Below are 16,184 nucleotides of genomic sequence, written 5' to 3' on the forward strand. Positions count from 1 at the left end.
TTTCCGCGGACAAGAGGGGGTGTGGTTTATTTCTTTGTAAATTGCCTCCAAAAGACTTATTTATAACTGGTTTTTTCCCTTCTCTGTTGCAAAGCTGGGAGGATTAAGAGTGATGAAAAGCAGCTAACAATACCTTCAGTTGGCCTTGTTAATTTTCTCCACCTAGATCTAGTTAGTTAATTGTATAAGGAATCATGCACTCCACAGTACTAGAAGGAAATCTCTGGTGTCATTCAGGGATGGGTTTTGGAAATCAAAGGAAATTATAAAAAGCAAATAGAACAAGAGGAAATTGGAGCAAGTTTGCTAGAGAAAACTCTATTCAGAATAAACATGAATAAATGTTTCAGTTCTTCTATGTATCATTTTCTTTCCAGATCTCCTGACTGCCTCTCTGTTTGGGTAGCATACCAGTGGGAGACATCAACCCATCACAATTTAACAGTTTCAGACTTTGTTTCCCTTTAGCCGACAAGATAGATATCACAAATCCTTGCTAGTGTGTCTTTTATAATTTTGAGATTTGGGTGCTTTCCAGCACGATCCATTACAGTTTCTACTGTGCGAGCAATGAGTTATATTTGCCATCTAAATCTAAAGCACTAAATGTAAAACTTCATTCAGGATTTAGCAAATGGGGCTCAGCCTCCTTTCTTGTTCCATATTCTATAGTTTGTTCACCAGACAAATTCCCTGGTAATAAAAAATTACAATAGAATAACACAGCAGAGGGCACAATTAGCTACAGAAGCAGCTGTAGCAAGGAAGAAGGTTTTTCCCTCATCTATTGTTCTTTCCTTGCAGCTTCCTCCAATAGATGCTAAACTGCCAGTTTAATTCCAGTGTTTCCATTGCAAACAAGTTAGCTGGAAACTCAAACAGGGTGAAAAACGGAAGGCACAAAAGATCTCCCATTGGGAAGGGGAACAGCCACTGCCATCACCTAACCCACTTGCTTACATTTAGACCTGTTGCTTGTTTTCCTCACTTGCAGTCTGTATTACCATCAAGTGTTAATCATTCTTTCCTGCAGAAAGGTCACTAGCAATGTTTAGAAAAGTAGACACTCGGCTAAAATGTATCTTCAGAAGAGGTCCTCTAAGTGAAGCTTTATGAAATAGCATGGCTCATTCTGATTGTCCTGGAGACTAAAACATATGAAGAACGGTTGCAGGATTTGGATTTGGCTAGTCTAGAGAAAAGAAGGACTGGGGGGGACATAATAGCAGTATTCCAGTATTTGACAGGTTGCCACAAAGAAGAGGGGGTCAACTTATTTTTCAAAACACCAAAGGGTAGGACAAGAAATAATGGATGGAAACTAATCAAGGAGAGAAGCAACCTGGAATTAAGGATAAACTTTCTAACAGTGAGAACGATTAATCAGTGAAACAGCTTGCCTTCAGACATTGTGGGTGCTTCATCACTGGAGGCTTTTAAGAAAAGACTGGGCAGCCACTTGTCTGAAATGATATAGAGCAGACACGTCAAACTTGTGATGACACGTGACATACAATGTATCAGAGCTTTTTCCCCATTGCCGGCAATGGGGTGGGCATGGTTTCATCTTGACACATCTGACCTGCGGGCTGGCAGTTTGACACCCCTGGTATAGGGTATCCTGCTTTAGCAGGCGTTGGACTAGAAGACCTCCAAGATCCCTTCCATCTTTATTCTGATTGATTGAGTAGAGCACAGTGGTCTATTTATATAGGCCTGTGAACTGCTCAGCTAATTTTCTACAAGAAACTGACTGTTACAGCTTCCCCAAGTATGTACTACTCCTAATATCTTAATATGTAGATTCATCAGAAAAACTTAGGACATCTGAGTGGCCCACTTCTACAAAGCTATGCCCCCCCCCCCGTCTTGTTCTGAGAAACTCCTAGAGCACAACCATGGGCAAAGGAGCCTCTTCAGGAGGCAGGAGACATAATGGTAGGTTTGAACGTAAACTTGATCTGTCCTTCTCAATCTGTCACCTGAGATGGCCACCTCAGGCCAATCTAGAAAAGAGCAGCAAAGGTGGAGAAAATTGCCAGAAGAAGTTGGCAGCTATAAAAAAAACCTTACACGACATCTGTCTGATCAAAGTTTTGCCACTGCAGTTAGCAGACCAACTTTTTAAATTCAATTTGGACAAGAGAAACAATGTTTAGTATTAAATATAAAAAGTGGGAGCAGAGCAGGGAAATTCACCTGAGGATTTTCTGTCCTCTCTGGAATCATAGAGTTTTCATGTGTGTAGGCAACCAAATATCCAAAGGCAGACACACCAATTAGTTTTTCCCAGAACAGCCACCCTTAATTGGAACAAAATATTATTATTTTCTTTAATTAGGGAGACATTAGTGGCCTTAGCAGAATAAATCACTTTTTGTACATGGTAAATTGGCAGAAAATAGTAGCTCCACTCTATCAAGAGGACAAAACTAATTATTTCCATTCAAGCAAATAGGCAGAACAAAGAAGAAGAAAAAAACAACAATGGATGTTGGAAAATTGTATCTGTTACCTAATACGATGCTCTTCCACTGAGTCATTTCCTCCAATTGTCTTTCCTAGTGAGAGAAATGACTCAGCAAAGTTTAAACTGAAAAGTGGTCTAGTCACTGGGCCCAAAGTACTTTCACCCCAGACAGTATCCACTCTCAAATGCCTTCAGAGTGTTTTGAAGTCATATTTACTTCTGGCAGCCTTGAAAAGTTGAGAACAGATAAGAAGTGCCATGATCAATGCTCCTTCCAGCTGATCAAGAAGCAATTACAGAAAACATTCACTCATTACTCTCTTCTCTGAACACCTGGAAATTGGGGAAAAATCCTAGTTTCCACTCTACACAGAAACAGGAAGAAATTGCTAGCTTGCCCTCCACACACACAGAGAGAGTATATGTTTGTTTTACATACAGGTGAAACTCTAAAAATTAGAATATTGTGCAAAAGTTCATTTATTTCATTAATGCAACTTAAAGGGGGGAACTAATATATGAGATAGACTCATTACATGCAAAGGAAGATAGTTCAAGCCGTGATTTGTCACAATTGTGATGATTATGGCTTACAGCTCATGAAAACCCCAAATGCACAATCTCAGAAAATTAGAATATTGTGAAAAGGTGGAATATTCTAGGCTCAAAGTGTCCCACTCTAATCAGCTAATTAAGCCATAACACCTGCAAAGGGTTCCTGAGCCTTTAAATGGTCTCTCAGTCTGGTTCAGTAGGAATCACAATCATGGGGAAGACTGCTGACCTGACAGTTGTGCAGAAAACCATCATTGACACCCTCCATAAGGAGGGAAAGCCTCAAAAGGTAATTGCAAAAGAAGTGGGATGTTCCCAAAGTGCTGTATGAAAGCACATTAATAGAAAGTTATGTGGAAGGGAAAAGTGTGGAAGAAAAAGGTGCACAAGCAGCAGGGATGACCGCAGCCTGGAGAGGATTGTCAGGAAAACGCCATTGAAAAGTGTTGGGGACTTTCACAAGGAGTGGACTGAGGCTGGAGTCAGTGCATCAAGAGCCACCACACACAGACGGATCCTGGACATGGGCTTCAAATGTCGTATTCCTCTTCTCAAGCCACTCCTGAACAACAAACGTTAGAAGTGTCTTACCTGGGCTAAAGAGAAACAGACCTGGTCTGTTGCTCAGTGGTCCAAAGTCCTCTTTTCCGCTGAGAGCAACTTTTGCATCTCATTTGGAAACCAAGTACCCAGAGTCTGGAGGAAGAATGGAGAGGCACACACTGCAAGATGCTTGAAGTCCAGTGTAAAGTTTCCACAGTCTGTGTTGATTTGGGGAGCCATGTCATCTGCTGGTGTTAGTTCACTGTGCTTCATTAAGTCCAGGGTCAACATAGCTGTCTACCAGGAGACTTTGGAGCACTTCATGCTTCCTTCTGCAGATGAGCTTTATGGAGATGCTGACTTCATTTTCCAGCAGGACTTGGTGCCTGCCCACACTGCCAAAAGCATCAAAACCTGGTTCAATGACCGTGGGATTACTGTGCATGATTGGCCAGCAAACTCACCTGACCTGAACATTGCCAAGAGAAAGATGAGAGACATGAGACCGAACAATGCAGAAGAGCTGAAGGCTGCTATTGAAGCATCCTGGTCTTCCATAACACCTCAGCAGTGCCACAGGCTGATAGCTTCCATGCCACGCCACATTGAGGCAGTAATTGCTGCAAAAGGGGCCCAAACCAAGTACTGAGTACATATGCAAGCTTATACTTTTCAGAGGTCCGATATTGTTCTATGTACACTCCTTGTTTTATTGATTGCATGTAATATTCTAATTTTCTGAGATTGTGGATTTGGGGTTGTCATGAGCTGTACGCCATAATCATCACAATTATGACAAATCATGGCTTGAACTATCTTGCTTTGCATGTAATGAGTCTATCTCATATATTAGTTTCCCCTTTTAAGTTGCATTACTGAAATAAACGAACTTTTGCACGATATTCTAATTTTTCGAGTTTCACCTGTATGTGTGTTTGTCAGAGAGAGTGAGATTGCTAAGAAATTAGAGATCCCTACCGTCAAGAAGTCATCTTCCTAAATACAATTCTTACTGAAAGCTGAAACATGTTTAAGCTATGAGAAATAGCATAACATTTGGAAGCAGACAAGGCAGCTGCCTCCCTGAATCACTAAAGTATAAGGGGTGGGAGTATAATTTTTCCAAAATTTAAAAAGATGATATCAAACTTTAACATCAGTCAAGAATAATCCCATCTCTAAATGAAGTATATTTTTAAATGCATCTTGGAACTGCAAGGATGGCTCTAATAAACATAGACTTAATGGTTTCAAGGATGTCATGTCAGCAAGAATTTTCCTGAGCTGTCTGCCCTTCTGCCTCTGCTTTTATGTTTCTTAAGAGGCAATATTATAGGCCACATCAAATATCCAACAGAGTAGCTGAAGGATGGGTGGCTACATAAATGTTTTAAATAAATAAAATAAAATCTAGCTGCAAGCTTCCAAGGAGGGAGGGGGGAAAAGGGAAGAATCAAAAGTTGAGGGAAAATCTCCCTTTGTAAAAAGAAACACCACAGAAGCAGGCCAGCTGTAAGAAAATCAGCTCCCACTTTGACTCCTAATAAGTCTGAGGCGTCTGAATGGGAACTTCAAAGGGAACTAGAAAAATAAAAGTTGCTAGAAATCTCAGTTTCTTTTAGAGACAATTTAACCAGTAGTCTAACTCCCACCCAGGCTAATTCACTTATTGTTTCCACAGAAAATAAGGCAATGCAGAAGAAGCAAAACTCCAAGGTTATTCCCACAGAATTTGTGAGCTGATTTTATGGTTAAATTCTAGCCAAAATTTCTTCTTACAATTCAGTCATTTCATTCTTTGAGCAATTAACTTCTATTAATAAAAACATAGACTCATTAAAATGGGACTTTGCGGCTTTGGCTCCAAAGCACCCCAAGAGGCTTTCTACTTTTATTGAAGCCCAATGTGTCAGACTTGGATTCCTTGGGAAAGAGAGTTAGAAAACTCCAGGTCAATAGTGATGTTCAAGCTCAGTTTTCCTTTTCACTATAAAGGCAAATGGCTGGATGTTTGTTTCCCATAACATTCTTTTAGCCACAAAAGAAACCACCTCATTATAATACACTCAGTCCTTGCTAATAAACCAAGCTGTGCTTCATGTATTGCTGAAGAATTTAAATTCTTGTTATGTCACAAAAAGGTCAATTGTGAATTAATTTAAACCTCTAGAACTCTGATTAATTTGATCTTTGGATATCATGATACTTGATGATATTCAGTTTGGCCCTAAGTATATTGTCTTTGAGGAATGTGAAGAATTGATAAAATGATAGAAAACTAGAAGAAACAAATATTTTCTTTGGAAGATGAGAGGAACCACAGATTGCTTGTCTAATATCAACATCTGGAAAGAATCCAGAAGGGATCATAAAAAGATGGATCTATAAGCAGACTGAAAACAATAAACCAGAATGAATTTGCCTGTTTTTTTTATTGGATTGAATAAGTTTCTTAATAGATTGTGGAAATGCTATAGATATATCTTCATCTCAGTAATTCATTTGACAAAGTATTTCATGATATTAGCAATCTAATTGTATTGGCTGAATGCATGATAAGTAATGCATGGCTGGCTCACAAATCATACCCAAAATCTGTTCATAAATCATTTCTCATCCAATGGGAGTTAGATATCTAGTGTGCTGCCAAAACTCCTCTACTCCATTTTATTAATGGATATAATGATTACTTACGAAATGTACAGATAATTGAAGGTTTGATGGAATCATTAATTATCTAAAATTCATAAATAAAATGTATATCAATCTTAAACAGATAAAGGAAATCTGAGAGAAATTGACTGAAAGTAATAGAATGAATTTTAATTGGATAATGCAAAATTCTTTGTTTGGGAAACAAAAAACAAATGCACTAGTATCATATGATAGATATCCTATTTGGTAATAGTTCTTGTGGAAAAAAAACATTCTAGAAGTATAAATGGTTGCAAATTAATTATAAGCCACCAGTATGATGATGTTGCAAAGAAACAAATGCAGTTTTAGACTGCATTACATTTTTCTCTGCATCCACTTCTGGACATCAGCCATATGGATTCAGAGAAATTTTGGCAGATTCACAAAAAGAGAAGAGTTCTATGAAAAGAAACATTAGAGAATACTTGAGAAAGAGGAAAATGTGGGGAAAATATGATGATATTTTTCAAATATTCAAAGGGAATCCACTGAAAGTTAGGGGGGAAAAAACTTCCTAAAAGAGCAGTTGAAAGTGAAGTCAGTTATCTGGAAAGTTACTGGTCTCCCTTTCACTGAATATATCTATTATAAATTATTCCATCTGTCATAGATCCTTTAAACTGGATTTTTGTGAAGCATTGATAGCCTAAGGCTCCCCTTCTGACTCTACAATTCTATCTACCTCTTTCTGCAGCCTGTCAGTGCTTCTTAATTTCAAAAATAGCCATGAGAGAAATTTTCTTATGATGTCTTCCTGTTGGATTTAATTTGACTTCGGAATCAAGGAAGGCTGAAGTGGGACATAGATAATTCTGAAAAATAAAAGGTAAGACTTTGACTGATTCATTAATTTACTTGTAATTAGAACAATATTGCACTTTTCTAACATTGTAGCATTCAAGAAGTTGGACTGGCAATGGGGTGACCCAATTTCAAAGTCACTCTTAACCAAGGAAGTTCTCTGGGTGACATAAGGTCCAATCGTCAATATTTTCCATGGTCAAGGATGGGAAGAAGCAAACATAACGTCCTTGTTATGACTTTTTATCAAGTGCTCTTCAGTAAGGCTGAATAAATAAAGACCCCACACATCTCTGTATTTTATAAAGCTGAACACAAAAATATAACTTTAAAGATCTAGATTTAACCCATTGCTATTATGCAGCACAAAAAATATTTTGTACTCCAAGGTAAAGGTAAAGGTAAAGGTAAAGGTAAAGGTTGCCCCACACATGTGTGCTAGTCATTTCCAACTCTAGGGGCCAGTGCTCATCTCCGTTTCAAAGCCGAAGAGCCAGCGCTTGTCCGAGGACGTCTCCGTGGTCATGTGGCCAGCATGACTAAACGCCAAAAGCACACAGAACGCTGTTACCTTCCCACCATAGTGGTCCCTATTTTTCTACTTGCATTTTTATGTGCTTTCGGACTGTTAGGTTGGCAGAAGCTGGGACGAGTAACAGGCGTTCACTCTGTTACGCGGCACTCGGGATTCGGGATTCGACCCGCCAAACTGCCGACCTTCTGATCGACAAGCTCAGCGTCCTAACCCACTGAGCCACCGCGTCCCTTTAGTACTCCAAAGCCAACATTTATATAGACTGCAATATCACTGCAAACCGAAGAATTTAGAGAAATGTGAGCTTAACATCTTTCGTCTATAATTTTTTTATAAGATGAATATGTTGTAAATACCTTAATTGTTACTTTTCAAGGAACTTATAGGATTTGTAGTGTAAAGATCCTGAACTTGTTGTGTGAAATAACTGCAGTGTCTTAGTCCCTCCCGGGCTGTAATAATAACACTGAAAATCATCGTGTCTAGTTTTTATAACAGGTAAACAGTTTCCAAGTATATTTTGAGATACTGAGAATTATTACAAGGCTTAGCTTCAGTGCCTGCATCCTTTTATTTAGGTGTAAGCAGCACTGAACTCAGTCAAACTTTTGTGTTTGAATAGACACATTAAGGATAGCACTGCCATTTGCTTGGAGTACTGCAGCCAAAGGCAACAGATTACAATTCAGATAGCAAGAATGGATGCACATTTCATAAAAATTGAGAAATGAATAGAATTTGCTTTGAGATTTCTTGTGCAATCAATAGAGTAACATTTTCTGACAATCACAATGGTTTCATAACATTGTATTCCTGTGGGATATTTCCAGAGATAAACTGAAGAGTGAATTTAATTAAAAGTCACAATTCTTGCATAGAGATCTTTCTTCTCTCTCCCTCCCCAAAAGGGGAAAGGAAAGTATAATACAAGAAACATCTACAACATATTTCTGTCAGGGAGAGCTCTCCTTAAATACTTCCACAACTGCCTGAGGCAGTCTTGCACATTGTTCTTCCACCTTCACCCCACAGAAATATGGAAAGAACAACAAAAATAAACATTAGGAACATTGATATTAGGAAATTTTACCTGATATCTGACTAAAATATACTTCATGTCTCCCTCACAATCTTCTTTTCACCAGGCTAAACTTACTCAATATATCTAATCATCGTAGTTGCTCTTCTTGGGACCTAAATCACTTTGTTGATGTATTTCCTAAAATGCAGTACTCAGAGTTGGATACAGTCTTCTAGTTGTAGTCAGACCAAAACAGGACTTATGATAATGATGACCCTACAGCAGGGGTGTCAAATTCACAATGTCACGTGACATATCGTGACTTTTTTTTCCATTGCCAGCAATGGGGTGGGCGTAGTTTCGCTATGATGCATCCGGCCTGCAGGCTAGCAGTTTGACACCCCTGCCCTACAGTATCTTGATTTTGATGCTAATAGACTAGATTAGTGATTTTGCAAAACTCTTACCATATCTTTTGCCTAACAAGATGCACAAAATCTCTATCATGTCTCGGGCAGGTAAATCAAGCCTTTAAATCCTAGTTTAAAATATAAGAGGAGTAAACCTATTTCTACTAGCAGTTAAGGAATATTAGGGCTGTGCAAAACATCAGTGGATTATTTTTCTTTGCTGATGCTTCAAGCTGTTTTATTAGGCAATCAGTTCTCAACAGTCAGTTCACAGATTAATTAGGACCTAGGAGAAGGTTTTGTAAATAACCAGCTGTAAGTTCCTCCCTTATTAGTAATAATATCCACCTCCTCACTGTTTCAGCTTTACTCTAATAGGAGACAAATTGGTTCTCACTGGAAAATACTTCCATTACTGAAATTCTTATCACATTACCTTCTTCATTTTAATACATTTTCTTAAGGAAGAACACTGTGGAAATTCTTGCTTTGGAAGATTTATATACATTTTGAGGCAGCTGCCAAAGAAACTTACTTCCCACTTCTAAGTAATGAAATAAACCTGCTGCATTGCTTTACTTTGAGTCACTTATGGGGCTTCTTGCAGTAGCCAGAAGGAGTATCTGTCTATCCATCAATCTCTTTTGGCAGTCCCAATGAGCTACTTAATGAATACCAGAATAATCACTGGAAGTGCTGAAGCCTTAGTGAGAAAAATCATGTCATTACTGCAGCTTGTTAAAGCAAATAACATCAACTTTGCAACATATAATGTCTTGTTCAGACAACAAGTGGATGGATCACACAGGTCTAGAAAGCATGAGAATGAGGGTTTTCTTGTGTTTATGTGCTTCAGGTTGGTAGCTACTATAGAGTCACTATGGAAAGAAAATGCTGGAGTAGAGGGTACTGTGCCTGATCCAGCTTGGTTCTTCTGTTCCTGTAGTCACAAGAATAGTTCCTGCTACATCAGATTAAAGACATTTCTAGTTGGAAACTTATAAGTTGCCAAAATGAGAATATTGATTTTTTAGAACTAGATCACCCAGTAAAACCCCAAATCCCCATAGCTTGCATGATCTCCAGATTCAAAGCTACATATGACTTTATCCTTAAAAATATTATTATTATTATTTTCTCCCTGCAGATATTATGGATAAATCTAGGCATTGGATTCAATGCACACAGACTCTTTCACTTATTCAATTTACATCCTTATCTTTCTGCAAGAGTTCAAGAGGACAGACATACTTATTTTCCTACAACAGTAAGAGCCCTGTGGGCCAACACCAACTTTCCCATCCAACTTCAAAACTTTAGCCAACGTGAAGCACTGGCTCCATTTTAATATTTGGAGAGAAAAAGAAGAAAGGTGCTCTGTTGCTGGTAAGTGATAAAGAACGAAATATCAGAAAAAGTAAGGGCAGTGGGAAGTTGGGGGAGAGAAAAAATTAGGAGAGGAAAGATCCAAAAGTCGGCATTGGGATGGGACTTCCAGAATGTTTTGCCAAGGGGTGCCTTTCAAAAACTGAATAAAACTTTAAGCCATCCCTCCCTAGCTATTGATTTTTAATAGATAATTTCATCAATAAGTTCATCTAAAATTGCAGACATCAGAATCTAGGGGAATGTGCATGTGCATGTCAATAACCATGCGGTGCCTCTCAGGAACACCTTAAACCAAACATCTATACCGTTTACAAAACATCTATAGAGTTTGCAAAACATCTATAGAGGCAAACTACATGAATCCAAGAAAGGGCATAACTACCTTGAAGTGTTCCTAATATATCCTATATGCTTACTCGTGTGACTCTACCTGACCTTATTTTGCACAATCAGGTTAGAAAGCCCATGTGGGTAATCTAGTTCAATTGCTTAATATGTGTAAAATATCAGGTACATGCACTTTGCCTTGCCTTGGCTATATATCCACAACAACAGTTGATATAAAACAAGCAAAATAATGTAATCTTTTTCTCTGTGCTTACACAAACTAATATTGTACATTAACTCAAAAAATGAGCAGGAATTGGAGCAACTACACAACTCACATCAAATATTCTAATAATACTTTTCTTGAAATAAGTGTTTGATGCAAATTACAATCACTTTCTTTATAAATGCATACCGTGTGTGAAGCATGCAGTTGCCTTTGGATATAATTGCAAATGTAAATGACTGGATCACAAGCACTGTTTATTTACTAAGGAGTTTGGAGGAAGTTGGGCATTGAACTATTTAGTTATCAAATTTACACTATATATTTGCCCATCAGAAATAAGTGATTACAGGTGGCATATAACAAAGCTAAAACACGGTCAATAAACATCCAAAAAAAATATGTGTAGGAAATGTACAGTTAGATTCACAGTCTAAGACTGGTGGAAACTAATAATTCAAGTCCTAATCAAGGACCTAAGAACTATCAAGCAACTAAGAATATATAGGCAGTTCTAAAAAATTTTGTAAAATCAGGCTGTTCAGGTCTGATAAATTCAACTTGCTAGATATTGAAGTATCACTTTATTATTATCATGGTTAATTGTCAGTCATCAGGATCTTAAGACTGGATTTGATGTTTTTATCCACCTACCAAGTCCTTCCCAAGAACCTGGGATAGGTAATGGTTAATGTTTGATGGTACTAGAAATCTCATTGCAGGATGTAAGCTGTTTTGAGTAAAGTTGCCTTTTGCAATTGACCGATGGTGAGTTTGTCAATGCCAATGGTGTTTTAAGAGGTGCTCCAGTTGTTTTGGGATTGCATCCAAGGTGCCTATACTACTGGTACTACCTTTGATTTCTTTTGCCACAGTCATTCTATTTCTGTTTGCTGATATTTGTATTTTGTTATCTTCTCCAGTTATTTCTGTTTAATTCTGCTCTCTCCAGGTACTGGCATGTCCACTATCCAGACTTTTTTTTGTCTTTCTTACTGACAATCATTAAGTCTGAGATGTTATGTGACTGGTCCATGTCTTTTTGAATTCTAAAGTCTCAGTGCACTTTAGCTTTGTTTATTATTAACATATTAAAAACTATAAAAACAAAGCTAAAAAGAAGAAATAACGGGTGAAGGGATGTTAATAAAAACGGAGCCTCCACACTAGAACTATATAGCAATGCCATAGACATGCTTCATATTATAGCTGTTCTTGTAGGTTATAACGCAACAGGAACACATTTATTTAAAATCTGTTCCACAGAATAAGTCTCTCAAGATTCATATCTTATTTTCATTAGTGGCCCTGGAGGTGTATCCATCATCCATTAAGCACAAATCACTTAATGCAGAAATCTAATACTACATGAGAGGACAGCAATATGAAGCATCCACTGACAACTGCTTTTTGAAAGGTAATGCTCAAAGTTTTCATGAATTCTGTTCCCATTAAACAATGCAGAAACCAACAGGCACATCTTTATGGGTTTTTTTCTTTAATTTGATCTCTTTAGCTCTTTGGCTACAACTAGAAGTCCTTCACTTTTTTTATTCATTGGATAGAATAAACTTTTCCCCTACAAAAGTTCATTCCAACTTTAGAAAGTCTACAAGAACTATGTCCTCACCAGACATAGAATCTGTAGACATTTGATCATGGGTTTCAGAACTTGCAAAGAGAAAAGGGGCATGAACCTTCTTCTTACTAATGCTAGACTCAAGGAGCCTGTAGTCCTTTTGGAAGCCTCAAATTTCTATGTAGCTAAGGATATGGAATTATCAGATTCTAAATCCAAGCTGTTCTTGGAAGAACAGAAACCTTAAGTGCTATGGTTCAAATGGATGCATATAAATATTCCTTTAAATTGGAACTATCATGCAAAGGTGATTCACATATACCTTATATGAATCATATTTCATTTACCAGATGAAAAAAATGGAAAGGATGCTTTGCTAGTATTTATCTCTAAACATATTAATGTAAATTATAAGACTGCATTCATTTTAGCTACTATGTTTTTGCATTATGAGAGTTATCAATGACATGCATACTGAAGAGTAGTCACAGTAAAAAAGTAAGGGCATCGCTTGTGGCTGAAAGACTACTGTTGCATAATGAGCAGGTAATGAGGAGGCATCAGCAAGAGTTCATATGCATCTCAATAGCTTATAGGCTTTTTCTATAACAATATGCATTATATTAGCCTTCCCTAGGCATTTACAATTATCTAGGATTGTGTACAATGTATAACAATAAGGATGGGAATAATTGCTAGATATGAATGAGGAGATACAAGTTTTGGGTCATACAATGACCACCCATCACACATGCTCAGATGTATATTTTAATTCTTAATAAGGAGAAAGAGAGTTGTGATGGGAGTAGAAAGCCTTTAGGTGACCTGAGAACAAGCCCCCCCCAATATTTGGGTCAAAGGCCTTTGAATGATATGCTGGGATTTGTGCTCAAAACAAGGTGTGGGACTTACATAAATAGGGAAGTTCAGAAAAAAACCTAAATTTTAACTAAATTAAATTTTATTTATTTAATGAAATGTTTCTGTAATTATTTTGACTTATTGAAATATAGATAGTTTGAGTGCTACCCATGAATTAAAACATTTTCTCAATACGGTGGTGATATTTGAAGAGATTCTTGGAGCTCCTAAGAGGTTCTTGTTCATCCCTGCTCTGAGAGAAGCCTAAAAAAAATAAAACCTTGCCAATTTATAACAGTTGGCTTAGGTTAAGACCCTATTAAATGTTTTCATTTGTAGCACGTATTTTAACTATATATATAAAGAAATTGAACTTCCTATATTTAGAATTCTAGCTTCAGAACTCTATCTTCAGATGATTAGGGAGAGGGAGAGACAGAGGTATTTTTAAAGATGGGCCCACAGCAGCACGTGTTAGTAGAAAGGGTATTCTGTATTATGTAAATAGGAAGACCAGGATCCAGCTTTTACATTCTAATATGTTTGTGTATTTCCAGGAAACACATTTCCTGGACTTCCATGACTGATGTCTTAAAGCAATGAGAAGAGCAAGACATGAAAAACCCAGGCCTCTAAAACTGTAAATCAGTCAATATCAGTTAAATATTATCTTTTTTTCCAAATAGTAAAAGGAAAAGAATAATATCAGATGTCATGATCATCACCATTTAAAGACAACAACAGGATCTGAAGGATCTCTGGCTCCTACTTCATAATATTAGGAAATCTAGCACTATGCTGTAATAAACATTTGCAAAATCTTGCAAGTCAGATCATGCTGTACTTCCTCTTCTTATACTTTAGTGAATTAGGAACATGTTTACCTGAATCATATCTGGACGTTATCTTGTTTGTGGACTTATAAAATGCTTCAGCCCCTTTTCCTTAGGTAACAGTTCCCAAATATCTCCTTCAAAATCATTTTCCCTGCTCTGTGCAGCTATAAGCAGAATCACTCAAACATCAATCCTTTAAAAGCAAAGTCATATATAATAAACATCATATTGCCCCATCATCAGAGAAGGATGGATTCCAGAAGATGGAAACTAAGATGGAAGCAAACCAAGGCAGATTCAGTGCTAACTGAAGACAGTTTGCTCCAAAACAAAGAAAATGGTAGCTTTCTCATTCTACCTGTAGGTCAATCCTTCATTAAGGCAGCTACCAGGGCAAAATCATCCAGTATCTGAGGACAAGACATCAATTTACTGGAAAAATGGTGTGGCATGCATCATTCTGTCCTCCTACATTTCCTTACTTCCCTCCTACCTTTTCCTGTTCAGAGAACCATATCGCTCTCAGTGCTTTTTTTGTAAAAAAAAAAAAGTTGCCAGAACTCACACTTGTCATACAACCCGCCTTGCCTACCCTACAAGGTTCCATCCAAAAAAAGTGCCAGAACTCCGTTCTGGGCGTTCTATGACAAAAAAAGCCCTGGCTCTACCAAATGGTAGGACTGGACTAGCCAAATGCAAGAAAGGTAAATGAAAGAATAACCAAGACTAGTTAATTCAATTGTGAAGAAAGATCAAAATAGAGCTGTGTTTCTCAATCTTGGAAACTTTAAGACATGGATTTCATCTTCCAGAATTCACCATCTAGCATGAATTCTGGATGTCTTAAAGTTGCTGAGAAACACTGAAATAGAGTAATTTGTCTTTAACATTTAATACACAAATCTGAAAAGCAGAGATAAACTGTACACATATATACAGTATATTTGCTCACCCAAATCTGTAGCTTAATTCTTTTTTCATTTTTGAAGACGGTTTTCACTTTGAAATCGATCCCAACAGTGCTTACAAAAGCTGAAGTAAAAGAATCATCAGCATAACGGAATAAGAAGGACGTTTTTCCAACACTGCTGTTACCAATGATGAGCAGTTTGAACATATAATCAAAGTTCTGATCCGATGTTTCCTTTTGGCCATATCGGGTTTCTTGCGCAGATGCCATCTGCAGATGAGGAAAGAGGAGAGAGACTTTTTTTAAAAAAAATAAATGTTATGTTTGCTTCATGTAACTCCAAAATGCTTATATTTTCACCAGCCTTCTCAGCACTAGGTGCCCAAGTATTTGGGTAGAAACTGAAGGAGATCTTAAGATATTCAAATAATATAGATGATCATGCTGAATATTTTGATTCCAGAAAATCAGTGGCAACCTTCCCCTGCACAAGGGAGCAGTGCTAATTAATTTTGTTACCCAAATGCCAAAATAGTGTATGTTCACAGATGTGTTTTTAAACATTCCTAAAATAGCAGCACAACCATTAGAATCAATTGCTATGAAAAGGAGAACAATTCTAGTGCCCAGTGCTTTTTTTTGTAAAAGAAAAAGGTGCCAGAACTCACACATGTCATACAACCCGCCTTGCCTATCCTACAAGGTTCCATCCAAAAAAGGTGCCGGAGCTCCGTTCTGAGCGTTCTATGACAAAAAAAAAAAAAGCCCTGCTAGTGCCTATGCCAAAGAAGATGAAATGACAGAGCAATTGAAAAATCAGGAAAAAAATATCTTGCTTAGCTTTGTGAATTTTCTCCATTCCATCTTGTTGTATTATAATCTTGTTATATCAAATTGATATCCTGCCTTCCCCTCCAGGAACTTAAAATGGCATACATAACATAATTTGTGTGGGGTGTGTGTGTGTGTGGCTTTGAGTAATGTTTGAGGTTATCTTAAAAGTAGGCAAGGACAGGAGGGTGGG

The 16,184-nt window shown here is 37.5% G+C and overlaps 1 protein-coding gene across 1 annotated transcript in view; it reads right to left on the minus strand.

The window, feature by feature from the left end:
• Positions 1-15,430, minus strand: part of RAB3C (RAB3C, member RAS oncogene family) — a gene marked incomplete at both ends in the record, with an annotated part of 83,940 nt that extends 68,510 nt beyond the window's left edge. The window contains one exon of the mRNA XM_083356310.1: positions 15,203-15,430. Within this exon, the coding sequence (XP_083212436.1) occupies positions 15,203-15,430 (228 nt within the window). The remainder of the gene's footprint in view (positions 1-15,202) is intronic.
• Between the last annotated feature and the right edge of the window lie 754 nt (positions 15,431-16,184).

The sequence above is a fragment of the Vipera ursinii genome, assembly GCF_947247035.1.
Source record: "Vipera ursinii genome assembly, chromosome: 2".
Taxonomy (NCBI): Eukaryota; Metazoa; Chordata; class Lepidosauria; order Squamata; family Viperidae; genus Vipera; species Vipera ursinii.